Source organism: Sparus aurata, chromosome 10 (genome assembly GCF_900880675.1).
Source record: "Sparus aurata chromosome 10, fSpaAur1.1, whole genome shotgun sequence".
NCBI lineage: Eukaryota > Metazoa > Chordata > Actinopteri > Spariformes > Sparidae > Sparus > Sparus aurata.
Genome location: NC_044196.1, coordinates 15,036,470 through 15,060,335, shown reverse-complemented (window position 1 = coordinate 15,060,335; position 23,866 = coordinate 15,036,470). Strand labels below are relative to the sequence as shown.

At 39.7% G+C, this 23,866-nt stretch overlaps 1 protein-coding gene across 1 annotated transcript; it reads left to right on the top strand.

Moving 5' to 3' along the window:
- The first annotated feature begins 1,398 nt into the window (after positions 1-1,398).
- Positions 1,399-10,356, top strand: LOC115589524 (sterile alpha motif domain-containing protein 9-like). The gene is made up of 10 exons (XM_030430453.1): positions 1,399-1,477; positions 2,157-4,881; positions 5,629-5,682; positions 5,770-5,813; positions 5,963-6,018; positions 6,624-6,838; positions 6,939-7,201; positions 8,117-8,239; positions 8,413-8,536; positions 9,604-10,356. Exons 2-10 carry the CDS (start codon positions 2,172-2,174, stop codon positions 9,621-9,623), a joined length of 3,609 nt encoding a protein of 1,202 aa, XP_030286313.1. The 5' UTR covers positions 1,399-1,477; positions 2,157-2,171; the 3' UTR covers positions 9,624-10,356.
- The last annotated feature ends 13,510 nt before the right edge of the window (positions 10,357-23,866 follow it).

Sequence of the window (23,866 nt, the reverse complement as noted above, 5' to 3'; positions counted from 1 at the left end):
AATGTGTATAGAAAAGTGACCCATTCTCTCTTCTTTCTCTGGAGCAACTTAAATACCAGCATCTGGACTATTGATGCATCATACAGCCAATAAGAAAATTTAAATCCATCAATATTTTTATCAGTTTTTAAAGCCTTAAAGTTTTTTGAATTATGCAATTTTATATCATTTAATGTGTTTTGCTTTTTGCTGTCATTGAGAGATGTTAGTCAGATTGAGCCTCTCTTTCAGACAAGGGAGGAGGCCGAATAAAGTCATCTGCATACTTGTGGTAGGACAAAAGCTGTATGAGTGCATAACAGAGCCAAGGGACTGTATGTAAAGAGAAAAGAGGACGGGACAGAGAACACAACCCTGAGGGACCCCTCAGGATACAGAAGTTGTGAAAAGAAAGTTAGAATCTGAGATAGAGTTGGGTAAACGACAGGTGGTGTCAGCAGGTGTGTAGCAACATGAGGTAAGCATGTCATCTATCTTTTCACATTAGTGGTTAAAGTCGTGTTGTAGAAGGGAGGAGTAGGTAGCGGTGGGCCATCAAGGAACATAGAGAAGGTAAAAAAAACAGGGTAAGAGGTCTCAGAGGTCCTTTTTACAGCGCTTTCCTCTATTACACTTGGGTACATTTATTAATAGAGGTTTTCAACGCAAGACTTTTACTTGAAATGCGAGTATTTTCAAAATAAGTATCTAAATATATCCTTTGTCAGACTGTTGACACAATACATCACATGTCCATTTGTTCAACTGTCACTCAAGTATCTAAGAAAAGTTCTGAATCGACCACAGAGATTTAATCCAACTCTGGTGAAACCTGATGAACAGGTTTTAAATAACCATACTCTTCCACTCAAAGCCCTTTATGTTTCCTCGGGAAGGGATTAAGGAAGAACAATATGTTCATGTTTTGTTGTGGAAACGGGTTTGTTTGTTGACATATTATGAGTCATATTTGGCATTTCACTATGCCATTTAAAGGATGTCTTTGAAAGTATTTGCAGTGAAATTCTACTCTTGCAAGAAAATAACACAACAATACCAAAAGCCCATTTTACCATTGTCAAGTCTGCAAAATTTTTCTCTTTATATCTTTTATTCACTGAGTCAGTGTAATCCATCACATCGGCCAAGGCTGACTTGATCATTTAGATTTATGGCTGAGATAATTAACTGAGTTTTTTTTTTGTGGGTGTGACACTGTTCTGTGCCGCAGGGAAGAATGAGGAGGAAATGTATCCTTAGGTTTCGTCGTGAGGATAAAACGAAACTGAAAATGCACTCACCCCCCCTGCATTTCCAGTGAAACAAAACTACTGCAACATCAAATCATAACCTCATTTGGCAATCACAGTATCTCCCTCTGATAATACCCACATACCATGGGTGGGGAATGAAGGTATATTAACTCCTGTGCTTCTCGGGTTAAAGCACACACTGAATTCACCCATCACAAGACTTCAGGGACTTCATATGGAAAAAGGTAAGAAAATGTAATATCCCTGAATGGATCTGCAATTGTGGGGAAGTTTTAGCAAGACTAATAAGACTAAAATATACATTTTATTGTAATGAATTGTAATTATATGCCTTGTGCCGAGATATATATTTACATTAATTATGTCATGTTGAAGTAGAGCTAGTATACTTATTTTTATTATATTTATATTTTATATTTATTGGTAATACAAATTTGAGTCAGAAAAAGTTACTTGAGGAGTAAGTGACTTAACTTACTGCCTTTTCTGAACTGGAATTATTGCAACAGCAGATGGTCTTCCTTCGGTTAAGTTAAAGAAGTGAACATACACCTGTATTTATTCATGATGTAATGACAAGTCATCATCTCCTGATTAGATGATCTGCCCACATACACATTAATCATTTTCAATTGCATCAAATCCTTGTTGTCTTCTGCATTATGTTACGATTTGTCAAATAAGTCTTAAAATCAGATGTGGTCAGGCACAAGAGCAGAAAGGGTTTTTCCTGCTTTCCAAATGGGGCAAAATATAGATTTTTAATTGACAAAGCAATAAGATGGTCGGTTTTGTATGCAAAATCATAATCTGCAAACATTCTGATTTTAAATCTATGTTTACTATTGTTTCACACTGACCAAAGAATTCTCATTGTAAATTATATTTTTCATTGAGTTACAGAAAACTGAAAGTGTGATGGCAAGTGGATTACCACTGTCCACTGCTCAAAGTGGGGATCATGAAGTCAGACATTTGCTCTCTCTGTTGGATGTTCTCAATCCAAATCAGTTCGAAGGAAAGTCTTTAGATGCAAATCTTTGTCAGCAGACAGAAGAAAACTTTTACAGAGGAGCCCCACCCCAATGGTTAAACTTTTACATAAGTGAACAGTTGGAGTCAGATGGCATAGGAACTCCTTTTATCAAACGGGATGGATACAGTGAACTTGTGGAACAAATTCGCCAATGGAGGAAACACCCTGGAATATCCACGGTTAAACTGTACCACCAGACAGGATGTGGGGGAACCACACTGGCTATGCAGGTGTTGTGGGACATGAGGAAAACCTTCAGGTGTGCCGTTTTAACAGGGTCATCCTCAGACATCACAAATATAGCAAAAGAGGTGGTGCACCTTTTCACAGCCGGTGGCCAAGGCCTCCAGAAGACGGTGCTGCTGTTACTGAATGATGATCAGATTTTGGAAAACCTGCAAGACAGCATTATGATGGAGATTGCTGAACAGGGTATAGACACCTTTAAGCCTGTGGTGATTTTCTTCAGCTGCGTTAGAAAGAATGCAGTTCTACAGAGTGACCATGTCGTCCTCGAGGCAGCACTTTCTGAAAGAGAGAAGCAAAACTTCAATGAAAAGAAAGAGGAGCTCCGTAGAAGGTTTGGAAGCAAACAATGCGAACAGTTCCATGGCTTCAACGTATTACAAACTAATTTCTCTCAAGATTATGTCAAACAGGCATGCAAAGTAATCTGTTCTGTCCCAAGAGCAAAAAGAAGAAAGACGATCCAGCTTGTTGGCTTCCTATCCCTGCTGAATGCCTATGTACCAGGCTCATATCTCATGGAGAATCAGTGCCTGGACTTATTCAAACATAAAGAATACAAATTTGGAGACCTTACTTTGGAGGACAGAATGAAGCCCTTTAGTCATCTCATCATCACCTTCGAACAAGATACAGGAAAAAGAGTCCGCATGGCTCACCCAATGATAGCACAGTGTTGTACTGAACTGATGGCTGAGGCAGATGTGACCAGAAGTGACACAGCAAGAAACTTCTTGACCCATTTGTGCAGAGATGAGGTTCCTCCATTTTTGCTTGGTTTTGTCAAAGACATGCTGACCAAAAGAGAAATGAAAATAAGAGAGAACCCATTCAACAGTACAGAGATCACAGAAGAACCAGAAAGATTTTCTAGACTGATTCTAGATATGCAAAAGAAGGAGGGTGAAACTGAGAGTGCATCAGTATTAAAGCTGGCGTCAAATACTTTTGACAAAAATCCATATTTTCCACAAGCACTTGCACGATTTTACTACATAGAACTAAAAGACTACAATCAAGCAGAATTGTGGGCAAACAGAGCAAAGCAAAGAGATCCGCAAAATTCATTCATTGCTGATACACTGGGCCAAGTCCATAAGAACCACTTGAAGAACAAAAAGTCTGATGCCAAACCAAGAGAAATTTTGCAACTGGCCACAAAGGCCATCGATGCTTTCAAAGATGAAGAACGACTTGCTGAAAACGAACAGGGGACAGACATGAAAGAAGATGGCAAGACCAAAGTCTCTCGTATTTTTAACAGCAGAGGGCAGTTTGGTTACCTGCAGGTTTGCAACCTCGTGTATGACCAACTAGTCAGTCAGAACGAAACCTGGAGAGGAGTTCTCACAAAGGCTGTGCCCATGGGCTCTGTCCTGGGCTTACTCGGAGACTACCAACTTTTTGGATTTAATGATCTGATAAACAGCCTCAGAGATGAGGTTGAAAAAAAGTGTGCATTTTTTGATAAATATCTGAGTTACTCAAAGCGAGACATGAAGAAAGATGATCCATCTTACCTTTACGAAGACATAGCAGAATGCTACAGGAAGTATGTCATAAACTCTCCACCAGAACATGTCAAAGAAAACGGGGCTGATTTCATCCGTAAGCTTGAGCAAAACGTGGTTGACACCTCTTCTGGACGACTCTCTTGTCTTGACAGAGAATACAGCGAATCAGAGCTTAAAGAAATTATCACACGATGGGAAGAAATCTGTCTTTGCAAAGATTCGGTAACAGCTCTGGTCAATTACATCTTTGCTCATGTCATGTTAATGAACAGGGGGGAGGTACTACCCCATGAATGCAAGTCTTTAATGGCATTTAGAAAGAAAATGCCCCTGAGCGCTGACGAATCACCCGAGAGCCACATGTTAGCCCTCCTCTTGGACTGGCCTACAAACGATGAGGGCAAATGTTCTGCCGTTAGTCAACTAATCGAGTGTATGCGCCTCTCTTATAAACAAGCATACGAGAAATACCTTCGATCAAGACACCTCTGCCCTCTGTTTTTCATTGGAAAAGCTCAAGGTCTGAACAGAATTGTCCACAGAAAGATCCTCGAGGGATTGTTTGAGCGAAATAACAACACAATTCAAGATTGGAGCAACAACTGGAGTAGTGAGAAGATTTTCAAAGATCGTATGGTCCAAGAACGCCTTCCAAAAGTAGATGGGATAGTGAGAAACTACAGACTTTTTGCAACTGTTGGTGGCACAGTGATTCCGGTGGATGCGAACATGCGAAACAGCCTGTGGAGACCACGGCAAGTTTCCTTTTACCTTGGATTCACCATCAGAGGTCCTGTGGCTTTTGGCATCCAGACAAAACCTGCAGAAAGGGGTAAGAAGGGTAGCATAGTATAAGTTAAGCATAATTAAATATGTATGTGGAAGATGATCTGAAAATAGTTCCAAACAAAGGTACAGTTTGGATTCTGGAGAAAGACAGCTGATTGTTGAGTAGGGCTTGAGGGTGGTGTAAGATTGGTTGTTAGAGCTCACATTGAACACCAACAACCAATCATTGAGTCTCATTTCAAGGGCCATATATGAGTCACAGAGGCTCAGGGGTTAACCGTTAAAGTTTCTGGTAGGTGGCTCAATAACATTGCAGCCTTGAGAACGCATTCTCACTCCCAACTCATCAAATTTGGCAGCAGGGTCAGTGCCCTTGAACTTCAAACTCTGGTGCTCTACCTACTTCTCTAGCATCAGTTTTAGACAAAGAGGACTCCACAGTCAATGTAGCAATAACAGGTAATATATGTTAGACTTTCAAAATAAAGCCTGCTCTCAAACAGTTCACATGGTATGTCATTTGAGCAACTTTTGGAGTGTTATGATGGGAGCAACCATTATTTAGGTGTAGGTTACTGCTAACTAACTGCCAGAAGGGGGAGACAAACGTCCCATACTCCATCCTTAAACACTGTAAAGGAAAATGAAAGGCTGTTATCAGGAAAGGTTTGGTGGTGGAACCAGTTTACCTGAGGCATTGTTTTAGGAGAGTCACATTTCTGTTTATAAATGTTATTTCTTATTGTGTGCACCACTAATGGAATCCAATCCCATTGGTACTGTGTGGCAGCAGAGGACTCAGAGACAGAATCAGAACTGTCTACATGCGAAGACACCACTACAGGTAAGTACAGTAAAAATCAAAATATGTTTTATGTTATTTTGGCATACCAGCCCTTTTAAACTTGTGTTTTGAATGTGTTTCTAAAAGAACCTGCTGGGAGGATGAAGTTTGGAGCAAGCTGCAGTAAAATGGTATGTTTTTTTTTGTTTGTTTTTTCTCTCTTTATTTTATTTTATGTTAATTTAGAAAAACAACTGCTCATGAAATATATATATATATATATATATATATATATATATATATGTATATATATATATATATATATTGTCTTCTGAAACAGGACTCCATCGATTTGACCAAGCTTCAACCTGAAGTCGATGACGTTCATACCTATAGGTAAAGAATTATTATTATTAATGCAGAGACATTAATTGAAAAGCAGTGTTCTAAAAGTAAAGTTTATGACATATCAACACATTACATGTTTTAATAGCTTAAAGTTGGCAATCTTGAAGATTTAACTTGAGTTACTGTAGGCAATGGCAAACTAACTTACTGCAAATCCCAGAATTATGGGTTCTGCAACCATGATTAATTAACTGTTATGCTGCATGTGGCACAATATTGCAAGAAGCACACAGTTGAAGGAGTTGTTTACCTCACTGACAAGTTGAAGGTGTGCAGGCTGTCACCTGCAGCTCTTCATCTAACAGCCTGCTCCTTTTTCCATCCCCTTCGCAGACTGTATAAAACTGCTCCCTGAAATGTTTTAAGCTGATGAGCTGTAGACAAATTTAATTTTAATAAACACACATTGCATTTCCTATCACTACTTCATAATATGAGTTAAAGGAACAGTTCACCTAAAAATGAAAATTAAGACATCATCTCTCATCCGCATGCTGATGGAGAGTTGGGTGAAGTTTCGTAGTCCACAAAACAATACTGGAGATATCTGCCCCTCTAATGCAGTCATTTGTTTCCCTTTTCATAAAAATTAGCTTCCAGTCTGAAGCAGGTCAGTATGAATGCAGTGTGTCTGCCCTGCGCTGGGTTTGTAAGGAAAAGGTCAGCTTCACATACCAGTTTTGCTCGTGGGAGGAACATATGAAGAGGCCACTGTGCAAGGATTACATGCAGGCTGGACCTCTACTGGACATCAGTGTCACATCTGGAAACATAGAGGAGCTGCATCTGCCACACTGGATCAGCATAGGTGAGTAGTCATGTAATTATACCTATGAATAGAAAACAGGAACACACATTCATTTTCATTTTCTTGTCATTAAAATTGTACATGTTTTGAACTTTAACAGATCGAAACATCACCATGTCAGACATGTTTGCAGTTCTACATGTGGACGCCAGTGGCAATGCTGTTGGCAATGTTGTGGAACCAGTGCCTGTAGTGACAACATCCCACATCATGTTCTCCCAGCCCACTTTGTCGCCGAAAGGGGTCATGATCAAAAAGAAACCGGGCATTCCGATTTACTGCGATGTGTTGATATACAAGAGAAGCAAAGAATTCCTCACATTGGATGTTTACCTGGTGCCACGTGATCCCGCTCTAAAACAGGTGTCTATTTAATTTGCAATTGTAGTTTATTCAAATTATTAACAGATAACAGCAACAACGACAGAAAACAGTATATCTTATTACCAAGGGAAAGCACCACAACCATAGCAATGTAAAGGCCATCTCCTTCTGGTGGAGCACCATGGGACCAAATTTCAGAAAAAAAACTATGTATACTATTTTGATCCTTTCTCACCACTTTAAAAGCAAATTTTTCAATTTGAGAAAGTTGCATTGTGGTAAAAACCTGTTGATTTGCAAGACTGTTAAAATAACTTAAGTTAGCATGCTAACCAGCTAGCTCCTGTGCTAGCATTGGAGATCACTCATACTCAAGTAAGCTAACAAGACCACTATTGCATGCTGACTGAGCTAACTCGGTAGCAGCACCTACAGTGAGCAGCAGTGAGCAGTTACTGTGGTGCTTTACGGCCCCCTGTCTGTTTGGAGTAAGAACTTAGGTGGTTCTTACATATTTCACCGTTTAACAAGCAGCAAAACCCACAACAAAAACCTTGCAGAGCCGGTCCTGTACATTAACTAGCACATAACATTGACTAACACACCTTTCGCCTAACTGAAGCTCTCAGTATGGCCAGACTTGTTGAAATTTTCTCCTTGTTTAATAGATTTTCCATGCTGAGGTGACGGCCATGTTGGTGACATTGGTGTTAGAGATGATACAGTTGACTGATCTTTTAAATTAACAAACAGCCCCAATTCAAACAAGATCAAAAACGCATTTGTCACTCACCATTAAGCACTATATATATTTTTTTCCGAAATATCTAGTAGTAATATCTAGTATCTAGTGAGGGAAACCAGTAGGGCAGTGACTTCGCCCCTCTATGGTGGCAGTACTTCTGAAAATGTGAGTTTGAGGAGGCTTCACTTTTTTATTCTTTTTTTTCACAGGAAGTGGAACAAAACTCTTGTGGATCAGTAATAATCCCAAAACCAGGCCCAGACAAGTCTCTTCAAATGGGAGATAATTTCCTCCTCACAACAGACCAGGCGGATGTGAACATTCAACCGAGCGTATGTTTTAACAGTTTTAACTTTGCTAACACATTTTCATTTAATTATTAAAAACAGAATCATTGGGAAAGTATCCATTTAAAGATCCTTGCTCATAATGACTGGGAAAAAATTAATTAATTAAACATTAAAAAATTTAAATTTAAAAAATGTATTTATTATGTTTTCCGCAGACACGAGACCTCAGATATGATAGTAGAAATGTCTTTGAGGTGTTCATCAGAAATGCAGACAGCGACTTCATCCTCAAGCTTGAAAGTGAGCAGGAAACTGTCTGGACATGTACTATTCATAAAGGTCAGTGGTTTTAAAATAATTTCAACAAATTCGTTTGCATCTCCTGAACCACATTAGGCTAAATGTGCAACAGCTCGATAAACAAATGACGTGTATATTGAAAATGTTTCAGTAGAAAGCAAAAAAACATTTAATCAGTTTCCAGTAACAAATGAAGCTCTGAGGGACAAAAGAAGAATTTTGTTTTCTTCTGGTGATCCATTCTCAGTGTCTGGTTTAACTTGTTTATAAATAGATTATATATATATATATATATATACATATATTTTCATTTGTGAAACCAACTGGGGAAAAGTTTTCGCACAGGTATAACAACTTCCCCTGAAAGTAAAATGTCACTTATTTTCACACACAAGTGAAGAGTGTTTTTCTGGTGATCCATTTTCCATTTTTCTTTTTCATGTGTGAAACCAAGTGAAAAGGAAAAAAAAATCATGATATTTTAAGTTCCTTAATCTGTGATAACATTTTGGGGGAAAAAAAACTTTTTTCTTGTGTGAAACCATTTTGTCTCTTCAGAAAAATAATTATCTTTTTCATGAGTGAGTTTTTCAGGAGAGTTTGACTTTTTTTTGCATTTGTGAAACCGAGTTGAAAAAAGAGTTTACACATATGAAAAGAAAAATTCTCCTTCAATAAAATTTCCCTCCGTTTGACTGGTGTAAAGATAAGTTTTTTTTTTTCTTTTTATTTCTATCAGTGATATAGTCTTCAGGACAATTTTTACACACAAAGTTTACACACAAAAAAAATCACTTTGAAACTTTCTTTTTCCACATTTTAATTTTTTTTATTATTTTGACAGGAATTATTCTTTTTTTCATAAGTGAAACTGAGTGAAGAAAAAAAACTTGCATAAAAAAAATAATATTTCCCCTGAAATAAAGAAATTAACTTGCTTTCACACATGAAAATAAATTGTCACAAAATTAAGGAACTTAAAACCATTATCCTGGCAAAACTTTATATTCCATCAGTCATAAACGCAGGAGAGAAAATAAGAAAAAGGATGACCCGAGGGCTTCTGTAGGTAACTAATCAGCACTGTTCATGTGTTCTTGTTCCAGGAGACTATCAACACATTTGATATACAAAAATCAAAATTGGGATCAAGCGTGGCTTCAAACACCATTCATCCCCTCTGCTTAACTTCTGGTAGTCGCTGTTTGTTCACTGCTCTTATCTTCTGTGACACCTCAGGTCAGCATTCCGGTCAGGCAGCTGCAATTACCAGCGCAAATGATACAGGAGCTCAAGGAGAGAAGACTCATCTCAAATGAGAACTGTGAACTGTGAGCTTTAAAATCCTAAGATCAAGTTTGTGATGAAAGCTGGCACAAGAGGCAGAGACGCTCTCTATGAATCCTTCAAAAAAATCCTTCCTCATACCTCATCTCTGAGCTTGAGGGATCTGGATAACAGTGAATCATAAATGTAAAAAACTGTTGATTTGAACACAACATGAACATTTGGCACTGAGATGAGAGGACAGCAGGAAGCCCTCTGTATGTTCTAACATTTTATTTGATCTGTAACTCTAAAGAAGCTCCATTCAATATAAACAAATGTAGTCTAATCACCACAGAACGATAAGCAGTACACTGAGGGGAGTGGAGGGTAAACATTCCTTCATCCACCTGGATTTGCATGAATGTACTTTTTCTTCAGGATCTTTTGTTTGACTTCTTTTTAAGATATTTTTTTGCATCTTTTATACTTTATTTTTTATTACCTCATCATTAGGAGTTGGAGGTGGAGCAGAAGATGCTGGACCCAGTAGATGTCCAGCGTCCTGAATGTACTGCTGCTTTTAGTAATGAACTCACTTCTGTCAGCTGACCCGACATCAGCCACCTCAAGTGAGAAGAGAGATATGTTCAAGTAAAAACTTTTGTCTTTTGCATCATATGTATTTCAGTATTGTATTACTTTTGAACTACTACCATGCAAGTGTGACACCCACTAATGTGTGGTCTAGTTATTTCTTTATGTATGCTTTTTATGTGTTTATTTTGGGGAAAATTAGCCTTATTGTGGTAATTTGATGAATAATTAAGTTGGTAGCTGTTTCCTCTGTCATGTCACAAGAGAGCATCGCCTCCTCAGGGAGACCGGCTCGGTGCAGCATTGACAGAAGCGAGAGAAGGAAACACTTCACCTGTTGCCTGTCTCATCATTTATCTCTCCTTTACAGGTCAAGAATTTAGCAAAAAATACACACATGGACGCTAAAATGTGTATTTATGTTGTTAATACTAGCAATATAATGTGCTTTGTTCGTCAGGACATCTGAGAGTTTTAAAAGAAGTAGTAAGCAGAGCTAGCTTAAATGCTATGTATGCTCTGTATGTTGGACTAAATGTTATTAGGTTTCATTTTTAAGGCTCATAGCTGCAGTTGGTTAGGCTTTAAATACTATACTATACTAACTGGTTTCTAAAGGACAATTTCATGTGTTTATTTCATGTTTCTTGATTTAAAAATGCTCGTTGGCTCTGTCACTTTCTCATGGTATTTGCCATTGTATTTTGCTAGCAGGATGCTAAGTATTAAACAAGCTGCCAGTCGGTCTAACTGGATATTTATTGGTATATGTGAATACATTTATTGAAGCTAAAAGCTTGAGGCAAAAAGGCATATGGAGAAACTTTATGTGTTTTTAATTTCATTTATATATAAAACATAACGAAAAACATGGACTGTAAGAAATATGTTTATTGCGGAGAAAAAGTTTGTTAGGTTGAAGTGTGGAAATTGTGACCTGGGATTAGGTTTAGGGGAAAAATGTGTGAAATGGATATATGTTAAAAATTAAAGAACTACATAAGCGGAGGGAGGAAACGCATCACCTGTTGCCTGTCTCATAATTTCTCAACATTATAATCTGCTTATTGTTGTCAGAGAAAAGGTATTCATTTTTTTTCCCATACATTCTTGAAAAATTATTCCTTGGATGTAAATATCATGTAAATATTCAGTCTTTAACATTAAGCAAGATGGGTTTGGCAAACCCAATGAAATTATAATGGACGCCCCACATTAAAATCCATGTTTAAAGACACATACAGTACATCTTCTTTGCACAGTTGTTGTAATTGTATTTGGTAAGTAAATTTTCCTTATATTCCTTCCTGGAATAAGAATAGAGCTCCAGCTAGGGTATTAAAAATGTAATTTAAGGAAGAACACATGACCTTTGATGATTTGCTGTCACTGAAGGCTTTGAAAATGTTTTGTGAAAAGAGATTTGAGTTTTGTCCTGTTTTATTTGTACAATCAAAACCCTAGGGGTCCACTCACCGAGTCAAGAATAATGTCACATGGAATAATCCAAGCATATCAAGAGTTTCGAAAGAGATGTATTATCATAATCCTGTGTCATTGATTTTCTTTCCTATTTTATCTACTTTTCATTTTTTGTGTATGTCTTTACTATTTTCTCATGAGCTAAAAGAGGAAAAAACATCTTAAAATTGCAGGTTTAAAAAAAAGCTTTATTTCTGTTATGATAAATCCACTCCTTCACCAAGGAGACTGGGGTCAACGTCCTGTGTAAAACCTAGCGTCAACTATCTTTTTCTTAAACTTAACAAAACAATCTCTCCCTAATCCAATTAGTTATTGTTCCTAAACTTAATCAAATTGGCCTTTCTGACAGGAAGGTGTTGCATGCAGCACACAGACACTGAAGGGAACCTTGTTTTTCTGTATAAGATAATAGTGTCCGACCGATAGGGATTTTTTGGCCCGATAACGATAGCCGATATTAGAGGGGGTGCAATCATCGATAGCCGATATGCAACCGATATAGTGAGTTTTTGAGCTGGAAAGAAAACAGGCCTTGTATTGTGCATAGATTTTGCATCGATATGATTATGCAATAGTACAGTCACAGTGACAGTAGTACAGACGGATGCTTTCTTAAACCAATGTCTTTATTCAAGACTTTTAACATTTAACAGACTTTTTTAAATGACATTTAACATTTGAACTTGTTCAGTCAAGCTGAGAAAAAGTGCAGATTGGCACACAAACAAAAATGAAATAAATAATGTAGCCGAACTTTCAATAAATAAATAAAAATAAATAAACAACATGCTGTCAGTCAGTGTCTACTGATACTTCTAGACAGTGAGTGGCAGGTTGTAATACAGGAAGCATAGCTTCTCTGCATTTGCACCCAACAGGTTGCTTCTCTTGTCCTCATATATGTTGCCTATTGTGCTAAAAACCCTCTCACTGGGGAAAGATGTGGGAGGAGGAGTAAGGAACCGCCGGGCCAATGGAGACAGCTGCAAAAAGCCTGTGTGGCGCTGGCAGCGGCCACAAATAAGAGACACCAGCGTTGATGAGGAAGTGATGCGGCACACTCTTAGCTTTGATGTTAAATATGCCTGACGTTACTTAGTTTATTGTGTTATCGAACATACATAGCCAACGTTTCGACCTGGAGGTCTTCATCAGGGCAAAAGAACAAAGCAAAGTGACAGAGTTTAAATAGATGCGGGTGTCGAGTCAATGCGGTGGTTGTGTCTACACACCCGGGTTGGTTTAGGTGACTAAAGGGGACATTTCAGCGTAGGAGGGAGCGGAGCGTGGATGCGATCTCTTTCAACCACGCACGGAAAAGGGGAATGATGGGAAAGGTTTTTCGAATTTATTGAGAAACAATGCCCAGGTCAGCAATGCATGCCAAAGAACATGTCGTTCATTCGTCCCCTCCATAAACCAACCCAGCTGTGGACACACACAATCAAACCAAGCCAAAATGACGACGATAAAATAAAAGTGATCCCGCGTTGTGTCGGGGAGACTAGTGCTTTCTTGGTTCAATCCTTTTAGCTTTTTTGCTAACTTTTAATAATGTATTCAATCAATCAAAAGTTACTATAGCAAGCGTGTAGTGGGGAGCGTTCCGCATTGTCTCACAAACATGGGGAAATGAACACAGGACAATCCAGTCCACAATTATACAGCAATGGCATGTCATGTGTTGGGCTGTTTTTACTGTTTTGCTGCTCAAACATGTACTGTGCCCTTCATTATGCTAACGTCACTCATGTAGGCTAATGCTACTACTGAACATCTGCAATGATATGGGAAAGTTGCCTCGCAGTTATTAATTACACGGGAGATCTTGGCCGGGGACACTTTTGAAAGGGGCAATGAAATGTGGCCTACAATTGTTGTTCCATGATGTTTTCATGTTTACAGTTACTTATTTCATGAACTAACTTACCGTGGCTTGTGGAAAAGGGGGAAAAGTCCGCTGGTTGATCGGCTGACTGGTCAGGTGGTCGGGAGGTTTCGTGGTGTAGAGTGGGGGAGGGACTTCACTGAAATGTGAGCTGAGCCAAAGTCTCTGGCTGATGTCAGCGCGCCCCACTGGACAAAATAAATCAGTACACCAGCGCATGCTTTTGTCATTGTCACACTTTTTTTTTCTATCGGCGCAACATTTCACCGATACGATAGAACCCCCGATAGAAATTGGGCAGTTCTATCGGGCCCCGATATATCGGTGGCCGATAATCGGTCGGTCACTATAGTACAATAACAATGTCTAGAAAATTTTACAAGAAAGACAAATGCCCCAAAAAACTCATTAACTCCTAAAATAAGTGACCCTGTGCTTTTCTTTATTATCTTGGGGTTTTGTAGTTGATCAAAACAAGACATTTAAAGACACATTTAATTGAACTGACCTGAATTCAAACCATTTTAAGATATTCACTGTAGCATCTGAGCTAAAAGTGTTAGTATGCACCCCGCCGAAAATGGATGCATGAGTTAAGGGTGTAGCCTTCATTGTCTTCCCCAAAAATGTGGGATTTCAGATCTTCCAAAGACTTGGATTACGCTCAAGGCCCCCTTAACCTAATGTTAGGCCCCGGGGCTGAGAGGTTTTGTAGGCCCTCCATCCCCTCGATTTATAGAGTCTCATTTTAAAAAAGTGTAATATCTAGGTAATCTACATCACAAAATGCATTAGTTTCTTTCGAGACATACAACAGTGAGTTTTCCCTCTTTGAGCCAGAAAACACCATTATATTGTTATTAACATATCACTGAGCCCACTTGAGCATAAACACAATACAATTTATTTAAAGGGATAGTTCAACATTTGTGAATATTGGCCCATTGCCATGATCCCTCTAGTCATAGCAGCAGGTTCGTTACCTTTAATTGTCGGTCCAAGCTGCTTTTAGATCGGCAGAGCCGAGTACCGAGCAGCGCAGCTACGCTACGGAGGCTAATGGAATTTCTTGGTTTCCCTCATCAAACTCAGCAAATACACAACCAAAAAACTTCAAAACGCTGTGGTGGAAGAGTTGTGACCTGCACATTCACCACGCTATGAGATAATAACGGAACGTTATGAAGCGTGAAGCAAATACTCGGAACTACTTTCTTCAGTAAACCACTGGTCGGAGTGACACAGTGTGCGCACCTCAGGCAGTGCCGTAGTTACCTGGGCTCGACTGGATTATCATCGCGGGACGTATTAGAAACTTTTGAAAATTCTTCAGAATGTTGTGCATCATCCAATCATGGTTTACACATGTATTGTAAAATGTTGTATGTAATGTATGTAAAAAATGGAGCAGCGTGAAGTTTCACCACATACCAACCACAGATGAGGACAGGGTGAAACAATGGCTGTCAGTGCTGGACATCGATCCCAACACTCCAGTAGAAGTGGTCGGGAAAATATTTGTGTGCTCCGACAACTTTTTACCAGAGGACTACGGGAAGCCACCCAGAGGAATGCCTGGAGTGCACTTGAGCAATACTTCCATACCATCCGTCAACATTACAGAGAAAGTAGACGTGGTAAGTGACTACTGTGTTTTTCACTTCTTCACAAGTTTTGTTGACGGAAGTATCTGCAGTAAACATGCGCTTTTGAAATCACTCTGCCGAGCAGCCATGTCTGAAGTGTAAAGTCCGACTTTACCTCTAAAACAACTCCGTCTCGTAACGTTCCGTTATTATCTCATAGCGTGGTGAATGTGCAGGTCACAACTTGTCCACCACAGCGTTTTGGAGTTTTTTGGTTGTGTATTTGCTGAGTTTGATGAGGGAAACCAAGAACTTCCATTAGCCTCCGTAGCGTAGCTGCGCCGCTTGGTACTCGGCTCCGCCGATCTAAAAGCAGCTTGGACCGACAATTAAAGGTAACGAACCTACTGCTATGACTAGAGGGATCATGGCAATGGGCCAATTTTCAAAAATGTTGAACTATCCCTTTAACAACCACACACAGCAACTTATGGTGAATATAAAACCAAAATGTGTGAAAGTATAATTTCAAACGATATTATGAAAAACATCACCTGTCTGCACAAACATTGATGATAACTTATAACAGCATAAGCAAAGAACAGCAACAGATCAAAGTAGAAGCCGTTTGTCTGGCCTCAGCGGGCCCTGTGAACCAATCACATGCACCTGCACCTGCACAGACACACAAACACACTCCATTCAGCACCATGGATAGCCACTCTCTGGGCACACACTCTCCGTTACTGAGTTTGCATTTGAAATGCATTTTGGAGAAAAATCTTCTCTGCTGTTTATATTGGTGTCCTGATGTCCACGGGCCATAGGCTATGGGGCCACGTGGGTCACTCCTAATTTGGATCAATCAGCAGCCATGTAACGTGCGATTAGAGTGATTGACAGAAAACCTGACAAGTTACAAAACAATATGATCTTTCAGCTCATCATGAACCTGAACTTGGGAGACCCCTGGGCTTCAGCCCAGATAAGCCCCTGGGTGCTGAGTGGCTTTCCGGCAGTTTAGCACGGAAAAAGTTTGAGAAGATGAGTAATCCACTTATGCAGAACGGGTAAACTGAGGGATACGGACATTTTTGGCTAGTAACCAGGGGTTGGCCAAACTTCAACGCACACTGTGGGGATGGACTACACCTCTCACTCTGGTGAGTAGCTGCGCGCCGGTTTGATTTTAACTCGGCATGGGGTACTTTTCATGTCTCTCAAAATGTGTCCACTTTTTCCCTCACTTGCCTCCTTTCTTTGCGTCTTGCGCCCCGCGTCCCACCACTGACTCGTGGAGAGATGCAAGGAAACCACAGGAGGAGAGAAGACCGACGAAATCTGTTTCAGGACAAATAAGAGGTCCTCTCCTCTGCAGTATCACGTGAAGCGACTGTCAGTCGGCTTCAACAGCTGTAGGGACGTCAGATGAATTTATGCCAAAAAATGCCATTATGTATATGTACATTTTAATGATTTTATTTATTTTGCAGTTACCACACATTATTTCAGCTGCAGTCTGTGTCCCTACGTTATGACCAACCTCCTCTGTGATTTGCGGCCTGTTACCTATTTAACAAACAAACAGCTGCGCATTAAAAACAAGCTGTAGTCTGTATTTATACTGTGTACTGTGTATTTGTAGTGCTCTCTGCAACATAAATAGAGAATTTTGGGTTAAATTTGGCTGTCAGTAATAAGTTATGATTATCAGGGATAATTATTATTAATTAGTCATTGATTCATTATTAATATTCTGATTGTGAAAACATCACTTAGTAACCTAAAATGAGATTATGGTGTCTTTTGAGCACAGGAAGCTGTCTGTAGGCTAAATGTTTCAGGGAAAACTGAAATGATGTAACATGTGAAACCTGATGCTCAAGAATGAATCAGCCTCAAACTTTTAAAACAGACCATGATAAGAAAAATGTTTTGAATAAATGTCTCAGTAAACAAACAATATATACAAGTTTACGGTGACGCACTTGGGTTTAATCCATTATCTGTCTTCACTCTGGTATGACGCTCCAGTCATGTTGTGATGTATCAGATCAGTCTGATACGCTGCAGTGTCTAATCAATAACTAAGGAGGTGTGTCGGCAGGTAAAAGACTTCACTGAAGGCAGTTCACTTGTGTCCTTCCTTGCTCCTCAGAGATCGATCCTCCTTAAAAAAAGAGACATTTTTACTTATGAGGACATTTTGCCTGGTCCTTACAAAGAAAATGCTAGGATGAGCTGTGTGTGTGTGTGTGTGTCTGTCTGTCTGTCTGTCTGCCGCTACAATATATCCTCATACTAAAAGTGAAGTTAATTCGATATTCAGTCTGGCTTTCATGGCTGAATCACTAATTTTGCTACTTTTCTCTAGTTAACAAGTTGTGAGTATCATTTTAAGGCTCATTTGACATCATCTGTAAGGTCTAATATCAAAACCAATTATCAACAAAACTCATCATTGTCCAGATACCATTGAAAGACCTCTTGCTGAAATGTGTTTATCAAATGAGATGAAGACAGAACAAGTATTAACTCATCTTGGGCGTGATGTATCATCGCCTGGAGGGCACTGTTGTTTTTCCAGAGAACAAAGAATGTGACAGACCTGCTGTGTTGCCATCATCAGGCATCATTATATAAAAGACAGTTGCTTGCACATCCATGACCAAGTCAGGCCCGGACTGGCCATAGGGAGAATTGGGAGCAGAGGCGCCGATTTATGTTTTTGCCCGTGGGTGCGCAACTTTTTTTTTTTTTTTTTTGGTGCTCAAATTAAATGAATCCCACCAAGGTAATGATTGTCACTGACTTTTATTTAGAGCTGTCCCAAACGATTATTTTTCAACCGATTAATCTAGGGTTTATTTTTTCGATTCGTCGACTAATCTAACGATTAATTTAACGTTACATGACCAAACAAAAGTAACATAGCAACTGTAACTGTCGTTGGTAACTTAGGCTATATGAGGAAAAAAATACCGCAGTTGTAGGCGGAGCAGCGTCCGTCCTCCAGCCTGTCCTACCAACTCTTCTTCACATTTCTGCCCGAAAAACAACGTCTGTCACCGGCAAAAACCTTTCGCTCACTCAGGTGGTTGTGTTGATAGAAATCACCGCGATGGTCAGCCCTCCCGACAGAGACCTCAGTGAACTTTCCCCCAGAAAACAGCCTCCGTCCCCGCAAGTGACAGAGTCACGCAGCGACCTGTTTACTGATGGCGATTATGTAATAATGTAATTTAGCACGAAAAACGTAACTCTTTCACCTTCCAGGATGTTTAGGGGGCCGGGTTCTCAATCACTACACATAATAAACGGTCCGCGGGTTTAGAGTGACAGGGGGGACACCTGGGAAACACCCCGACGTCATCATAATGACGTGTACCGTCACGTCTCTTTAGGAGCGGCAGCGCAGCTTTCTGTGTGAATTACATGGCGGTTCGTCTTTATTCCAGCGGTGCTTCGCACTGTGTGAATGACCAACGGCGGAGAATTGACGAACCGCCGCTGCGGCGTTAATGCAGCGTTAATGAGAGGGGCTATTCTCAGCCTCTGCAGGTAGGCTACTCTTTTTTTTTTTTTTTGATCGGCCATCCCGATTGGCCAGTGGGTCCTCAACGTTGTCAGTGGGTGTTCGAGCACCGGAGCACCCACGGGATCGGCGCCTATGATCGGGAATATTCCCGAAGCGCCGGCCTATGATTGGCCTGCTGGCCTTATGCTAGTTTCATGTTTAAAGTAGGTATCGGCGAATGGTTAAAGGGCGCATGAATGAAGTGATATCAGTGCTGGATAGACTAGTGTAAGTAGTAAGGAATAGTTTGGGGGGTTGTAGCTGTTAAAGATGAGAAGTAGAGGTGTGAGCCGAGAGAGAAGAGTCGGGAGAACATCTCCGGAAAAGACGTCACACCTCTGCATAGAGTTTGTGTCCTTTTGAATGTGGCAGGTATTGCACAAGAATGCTGTACAATGGTGTGATGTAGTTAATGGTGATTAAGGTGACTGTGAGGAATGCTGAATGTCTGGTCAGTGACGTCGGATGAAGTTGTGCAGCAGTGTTTTTATTGTTTCCTCTGCACCTTTTTCAGCCGTCGCAAGAGGAGTGTGTCGCATTAAGTTCCTGAATAAATGTGCACAAGCTTTTTAACCACACCTACTGACAAACATAAAAAAGTTTGTGTTTTTTTTTTCTTTTGATGAATAAAGTTTACATTTGATGCACACAAAAATTTGCATGGTGGGTAAAAAAGACAAAAAAGAAGTGCCAACTTGATTCGGTTGAAAGCTGCTGGGCTTGACGTTTACGACGATTCTTGATGTTAGTGAACAATCTTTCATTTTTAAATGGTCACATTAATGACCTGAAGCGTGTGCGTTGTGCAGTAGAGGACAATAGAAGACATTTTGAGGCATTGTGTTTTCAATACTAATCCGATCATTATAACTGGAGGTTTAACTATAGGGTGAAAACATTCCTGAGGTGTGGTTTAGGTCTTAATTATCTAACAATGTGACTCATCGTGAGGGAGTTGTAGGGTTAGAGTAGGTTAGCAGCTGCAAACCTGACTTATGACAGTTATGTTCCATGAGTGCAGAAGGACAGCATTCAGAACCAACTTGCAGAATATCAACAAATGTCAACCTTTAACTATGAGTTTAAATATTTTTATTTCAGCAACATTGCCAAGTTTAATTCGCAAGCACTGAGAGTTACCTTGTGTGTCACTGCCTCGAGAGCGAGACAGTGGGATGTGATTTTGTAATGTGCTGTATTAAGGTGTCGCAAGTGACAGGTGTGTTTGTTGTCATGGAGTCAATCCAGTCACTCATATTAGTCAAGACTTATCGCTCTTAAAAATGTGATTATTTGTTAATGTGCACACAGTTGAATTTGGTCCAGAATAATGAATTAATAATAATAATGCATTTTATTTGAAGGCACCTTTCAAAGCACTCAAGGACACCGCACATAAGAACAACAGTACAACAAAAGACAGTATAAGTACAGGACAATTTAGTACAAATAAATAGATAAGTAAGAGGATGCAATTACATGGTGCCGTCACAGAATTTAGACTCTGTAGTCTAGCAGGAAGTCAACCGGGCCGGGTTATGCAGGGCTGAGCTTCCGGGGTGTGAATAGTGATGAAATGAAATGATCCAGCTCTCTCCCAGCGACAATAAAACTGACACGGTTTTGGAGGGTGTGACACTGTGCTTAACAATGCAAAGAAGAGTGTCATCAATCCATCTTCACATTATCGCGTACAGCTCTTAACACAACCCTGTTGGATCCAATGGGCTCAATGCTGTTAGAAACTTTTGCTAAGGTTTTTGCCTCTCATGGGGCAAGAAGTACTTCAGGATTTATTTTGCAATGACTGCAACAAAATATGATATGAGGTATTATTCAAACAAATATGAAGGTGTGGCTTTTTGTCATGATTTAAATGAGACTGAACTGAAATTATGCCATTTTGTCATCGTGCTAAAATGAATATAAATATTATATATTAAAATATATTTGCTAACCTAGACTGTGTTTCCTGGTGTTGTTTTCTAACAGAGATGCATGAGAGGTTTCAAAAACCATAGATGAGATATGCTGTTCATTTGGACACATCAATTGTACCTAAGTGCCTTTACTCAAGTACTGTAGTAACAAGTTTGAGATACTTGTACTTCACCTGATCATTTTCTTTTGCAGAGGGAAACATTTCATTCAATACTACACTACAGTTTCTTATCATATTATTACGACATTTACTTGACAGATGCTTTGGTCCCATAAGCGCCTGAACATTTTCCGAATCACCAGGAGATTCTGAGATAGCAGATTTTTTTAATGATAGCTCATTTGAGCAGATAGGAGCTTCTATGCCCACCCTAGAGCCTACAACAGCCAATGAGTGATTGTCTAGAAAAGTGACCCATTCTGTCTTCTTTCTCTTGAGCAACTTAAATACCAGCGTCTGGATGATTGATGCATCATACAGCAAATTACATTTTAAATTCAGCAATATTTGTATCAGTTTTGTAAAGCCATAAACTTTTTAAAATTATGCAATTTTATATTGTTTAATGTGTTCATCGTCGCCGAATTGTTTTGCTCTTTGAATAAGCTGTTGTTGAGGGATGTTATTCAGACTCTTCCTCTGTTTCAGACAAGGAAGGAGGCCAAATAAAGTCATCTGCATACCTATGGTAGGACAAAAGCTGCATGAGTGCATAACAGAAGCCAAGTGACTTTGTGTAAAGAGAAAAGAGGATGGGACCGAGAGCATGACCCTGAGGGACCCCTCAGGATACAGATTCTCTCTAAATGTTCTTATAAGTGTGGCGTTTTGGGGTTCATTCTAATTAATTTGAGAGTGTTAGGAAACGTTTTCAAAGAGGTATTGTTGAAAGAAAAAGAGGTCAAGTGCAAAAGACAGAAAGAGGTGAGAGGGGATAGGGTCAAGAGGTCAGATGGTTGGGTGGTGGGAGGTCAAAAGGGTGAATATCTATGGGAGAGAGGGGTGAAAAGAACGTTAGAATCGGGGATAAAGGGTTGGGTAAAAGAAAAGGTGGTGTCAGCAGGTGTGCGGGAACATGAGGTGAGCATGTCATCTATCTTTTTCACAGTAGTGGTTAAAGACGTGTAGTAGAAAGGAGGAGGGATGTAGCGGTGGGGCATCAAGGAAAGTAGAGAAGGTAGAAAAGAGGGTAAGAGGTCTCAGGGGTCTTTTTTACTGCACATCTCCTCCATTACATGTAGGTACATTTATTAAGAAAGGTTTTCAATGCAAGACTTTTACTTGAAATGGGAGTGTTCTCGCAATGAGGATCTAAATATTTCCTTTGTCAAACTGTCACTCAAGTATCCACACAAAGTCTTGCATCAACCACAGAGATTTAATCCAACTCTGGTGAAACCTGATGAACAGGTTTTAAATAACTATTCTATTCAACTCATAGCCCTTTATGTTTCCTCAGAGGGGATTAAGGAAGAACAATATGTTAATCGTTTGTTGCTGGACCGGGTTATGGAAGCGAATTTGTACCATAATTCAAATTAAAATGCATTTACAGAAATGCTTTTTCATTTTAAGAATGTAGCTGCATTTTTTGACTCATAAATAAAATTAGTAATAAATCATCCAAATTGCATTTTCATTTTCTTCTTCAAGACTGCTCATTTTGTAACTTAATTCAAATGATAAAGAAAAGGACATTTAAGATTTAATATTCAAAAGATGGCCCAGCAAATAGGTACCAAAATTCAATTTGAAATGTCAAATTTGAAAATTAAAATGCATTAGCAGAAATGCTTTTTCATTTCAAAGTCAGAGCTGCATTTTTTGACTCATAAATAAAATTAGTAATAAATCATCCAAATTGCATTTTCATTTTCTTCTTCAAGACTGCTTATTATGTAACTTAATTCAAATGATAAGGAAAAGGACATTTAAGATACAATTTTCAAAAGATGACCCAGCAAATAGGTACCAAAATTCAATTTGAAATGTCAAATTTGAAAATTAAAATGCATTAGCCGAAATGCTTTCTCATTTCAAAGTCAGAGCTGCATTTTTGACTCATAAATAAAATTAGTAATAAATCATCCAGATTGCATTTTCATTTTCTTCTTCAAAACTGCTCATTTTGTTACACAAAGACAAAGAAAACTGCTTTTTCGTTTTGAAGCCCTCCCCCCGCAAAAAAAGGTCCAAAATTCAATTTGAATTCGCAATCCCAAGCGGCGCAGGAGAGTGACGTCAGCGGCCTCTCTTCTTCTTCAGCCCCCAGTCTGACCGACCGTGCTACGCATCTACGTTAGGGGGCGGCGGTGTGCTTATTCGACACTGGAGCAAGAGAAGGGACAAGAGCAGAGTGTGAAGGCTGTGTTGGTAGCATAGACTGTGGTACATGTTTTCAGAAACAGCGGGGAAATCACCACCATGTCCAGTTCTGTACTGCGGTCAAGCCAGCCATGGTTCGCGTTTGCTTGGTTAAATCAGCCGCACATTTTTTTTCCAGTGCGAAATTCTCTAACATTTACGGTGATCATAATGAAGCCGCTCTGAAGAGCTGCTGGCAGTGACGGTGGGTCAGACTGCAGACTCACAGTCAGACCCATGAAACACACACGGTACTTTACAGTCAGTATTCCCGGTAATAAACTGAAGGTATCAGCTGGACCGTACGTCGACGTCGCCCCCATATTGGATGTGGCAGCTCAGCCCCGTGAACTAATACAAGTCAATGGAGTGAACTTTATAAAGCTCCCTCTACAAAGTGCTATAATGTCTCTCTCTCTCCCACACCCACGCACCTGCAGCGGGTCACAAAATCACCGGCCGCTTTATAGCCTGGAGCCCCGCCTTTCCGAAACCCGCTGTTCCGAACATAGACTTCAATTCATCGTAATGGCGGGGTTTCCCTTTTTTTCAAAGACCCCGCTATTCCGAAAAGTCTATTGGGGAAACCCCTCCATTCCGAAAACCCCCCATTCCGAACGGACACAATCAGAAAGGAAACGGAGGCTGCACATTTATCCTTTTT

Excerpts from the sequence above, each read along its gene's own strand:
- LOC115589524 (XM_030430453.1), top strand. The coding sequence starts at position 2,172 with ATGGCAAGTGGATTACCACTGTCCACTGCTCAAAGTGGGGATCATGAA. Across the intron at positions 8,240-8,412 it reads ATGTGAACATTCAACCGAGC|ACACGAGACCTCAGATATGA; the intron begins GTATGTTTTAAC and ends TGTTTTCCGCAG. Across the intron at positions 8,537-9,603 it reads GACATGTACTATTCATAAAG|GAGACTATCAACACATTTGA; the intron begins GTCAGTGGTTTT and ends TTCTTGTTCCAG.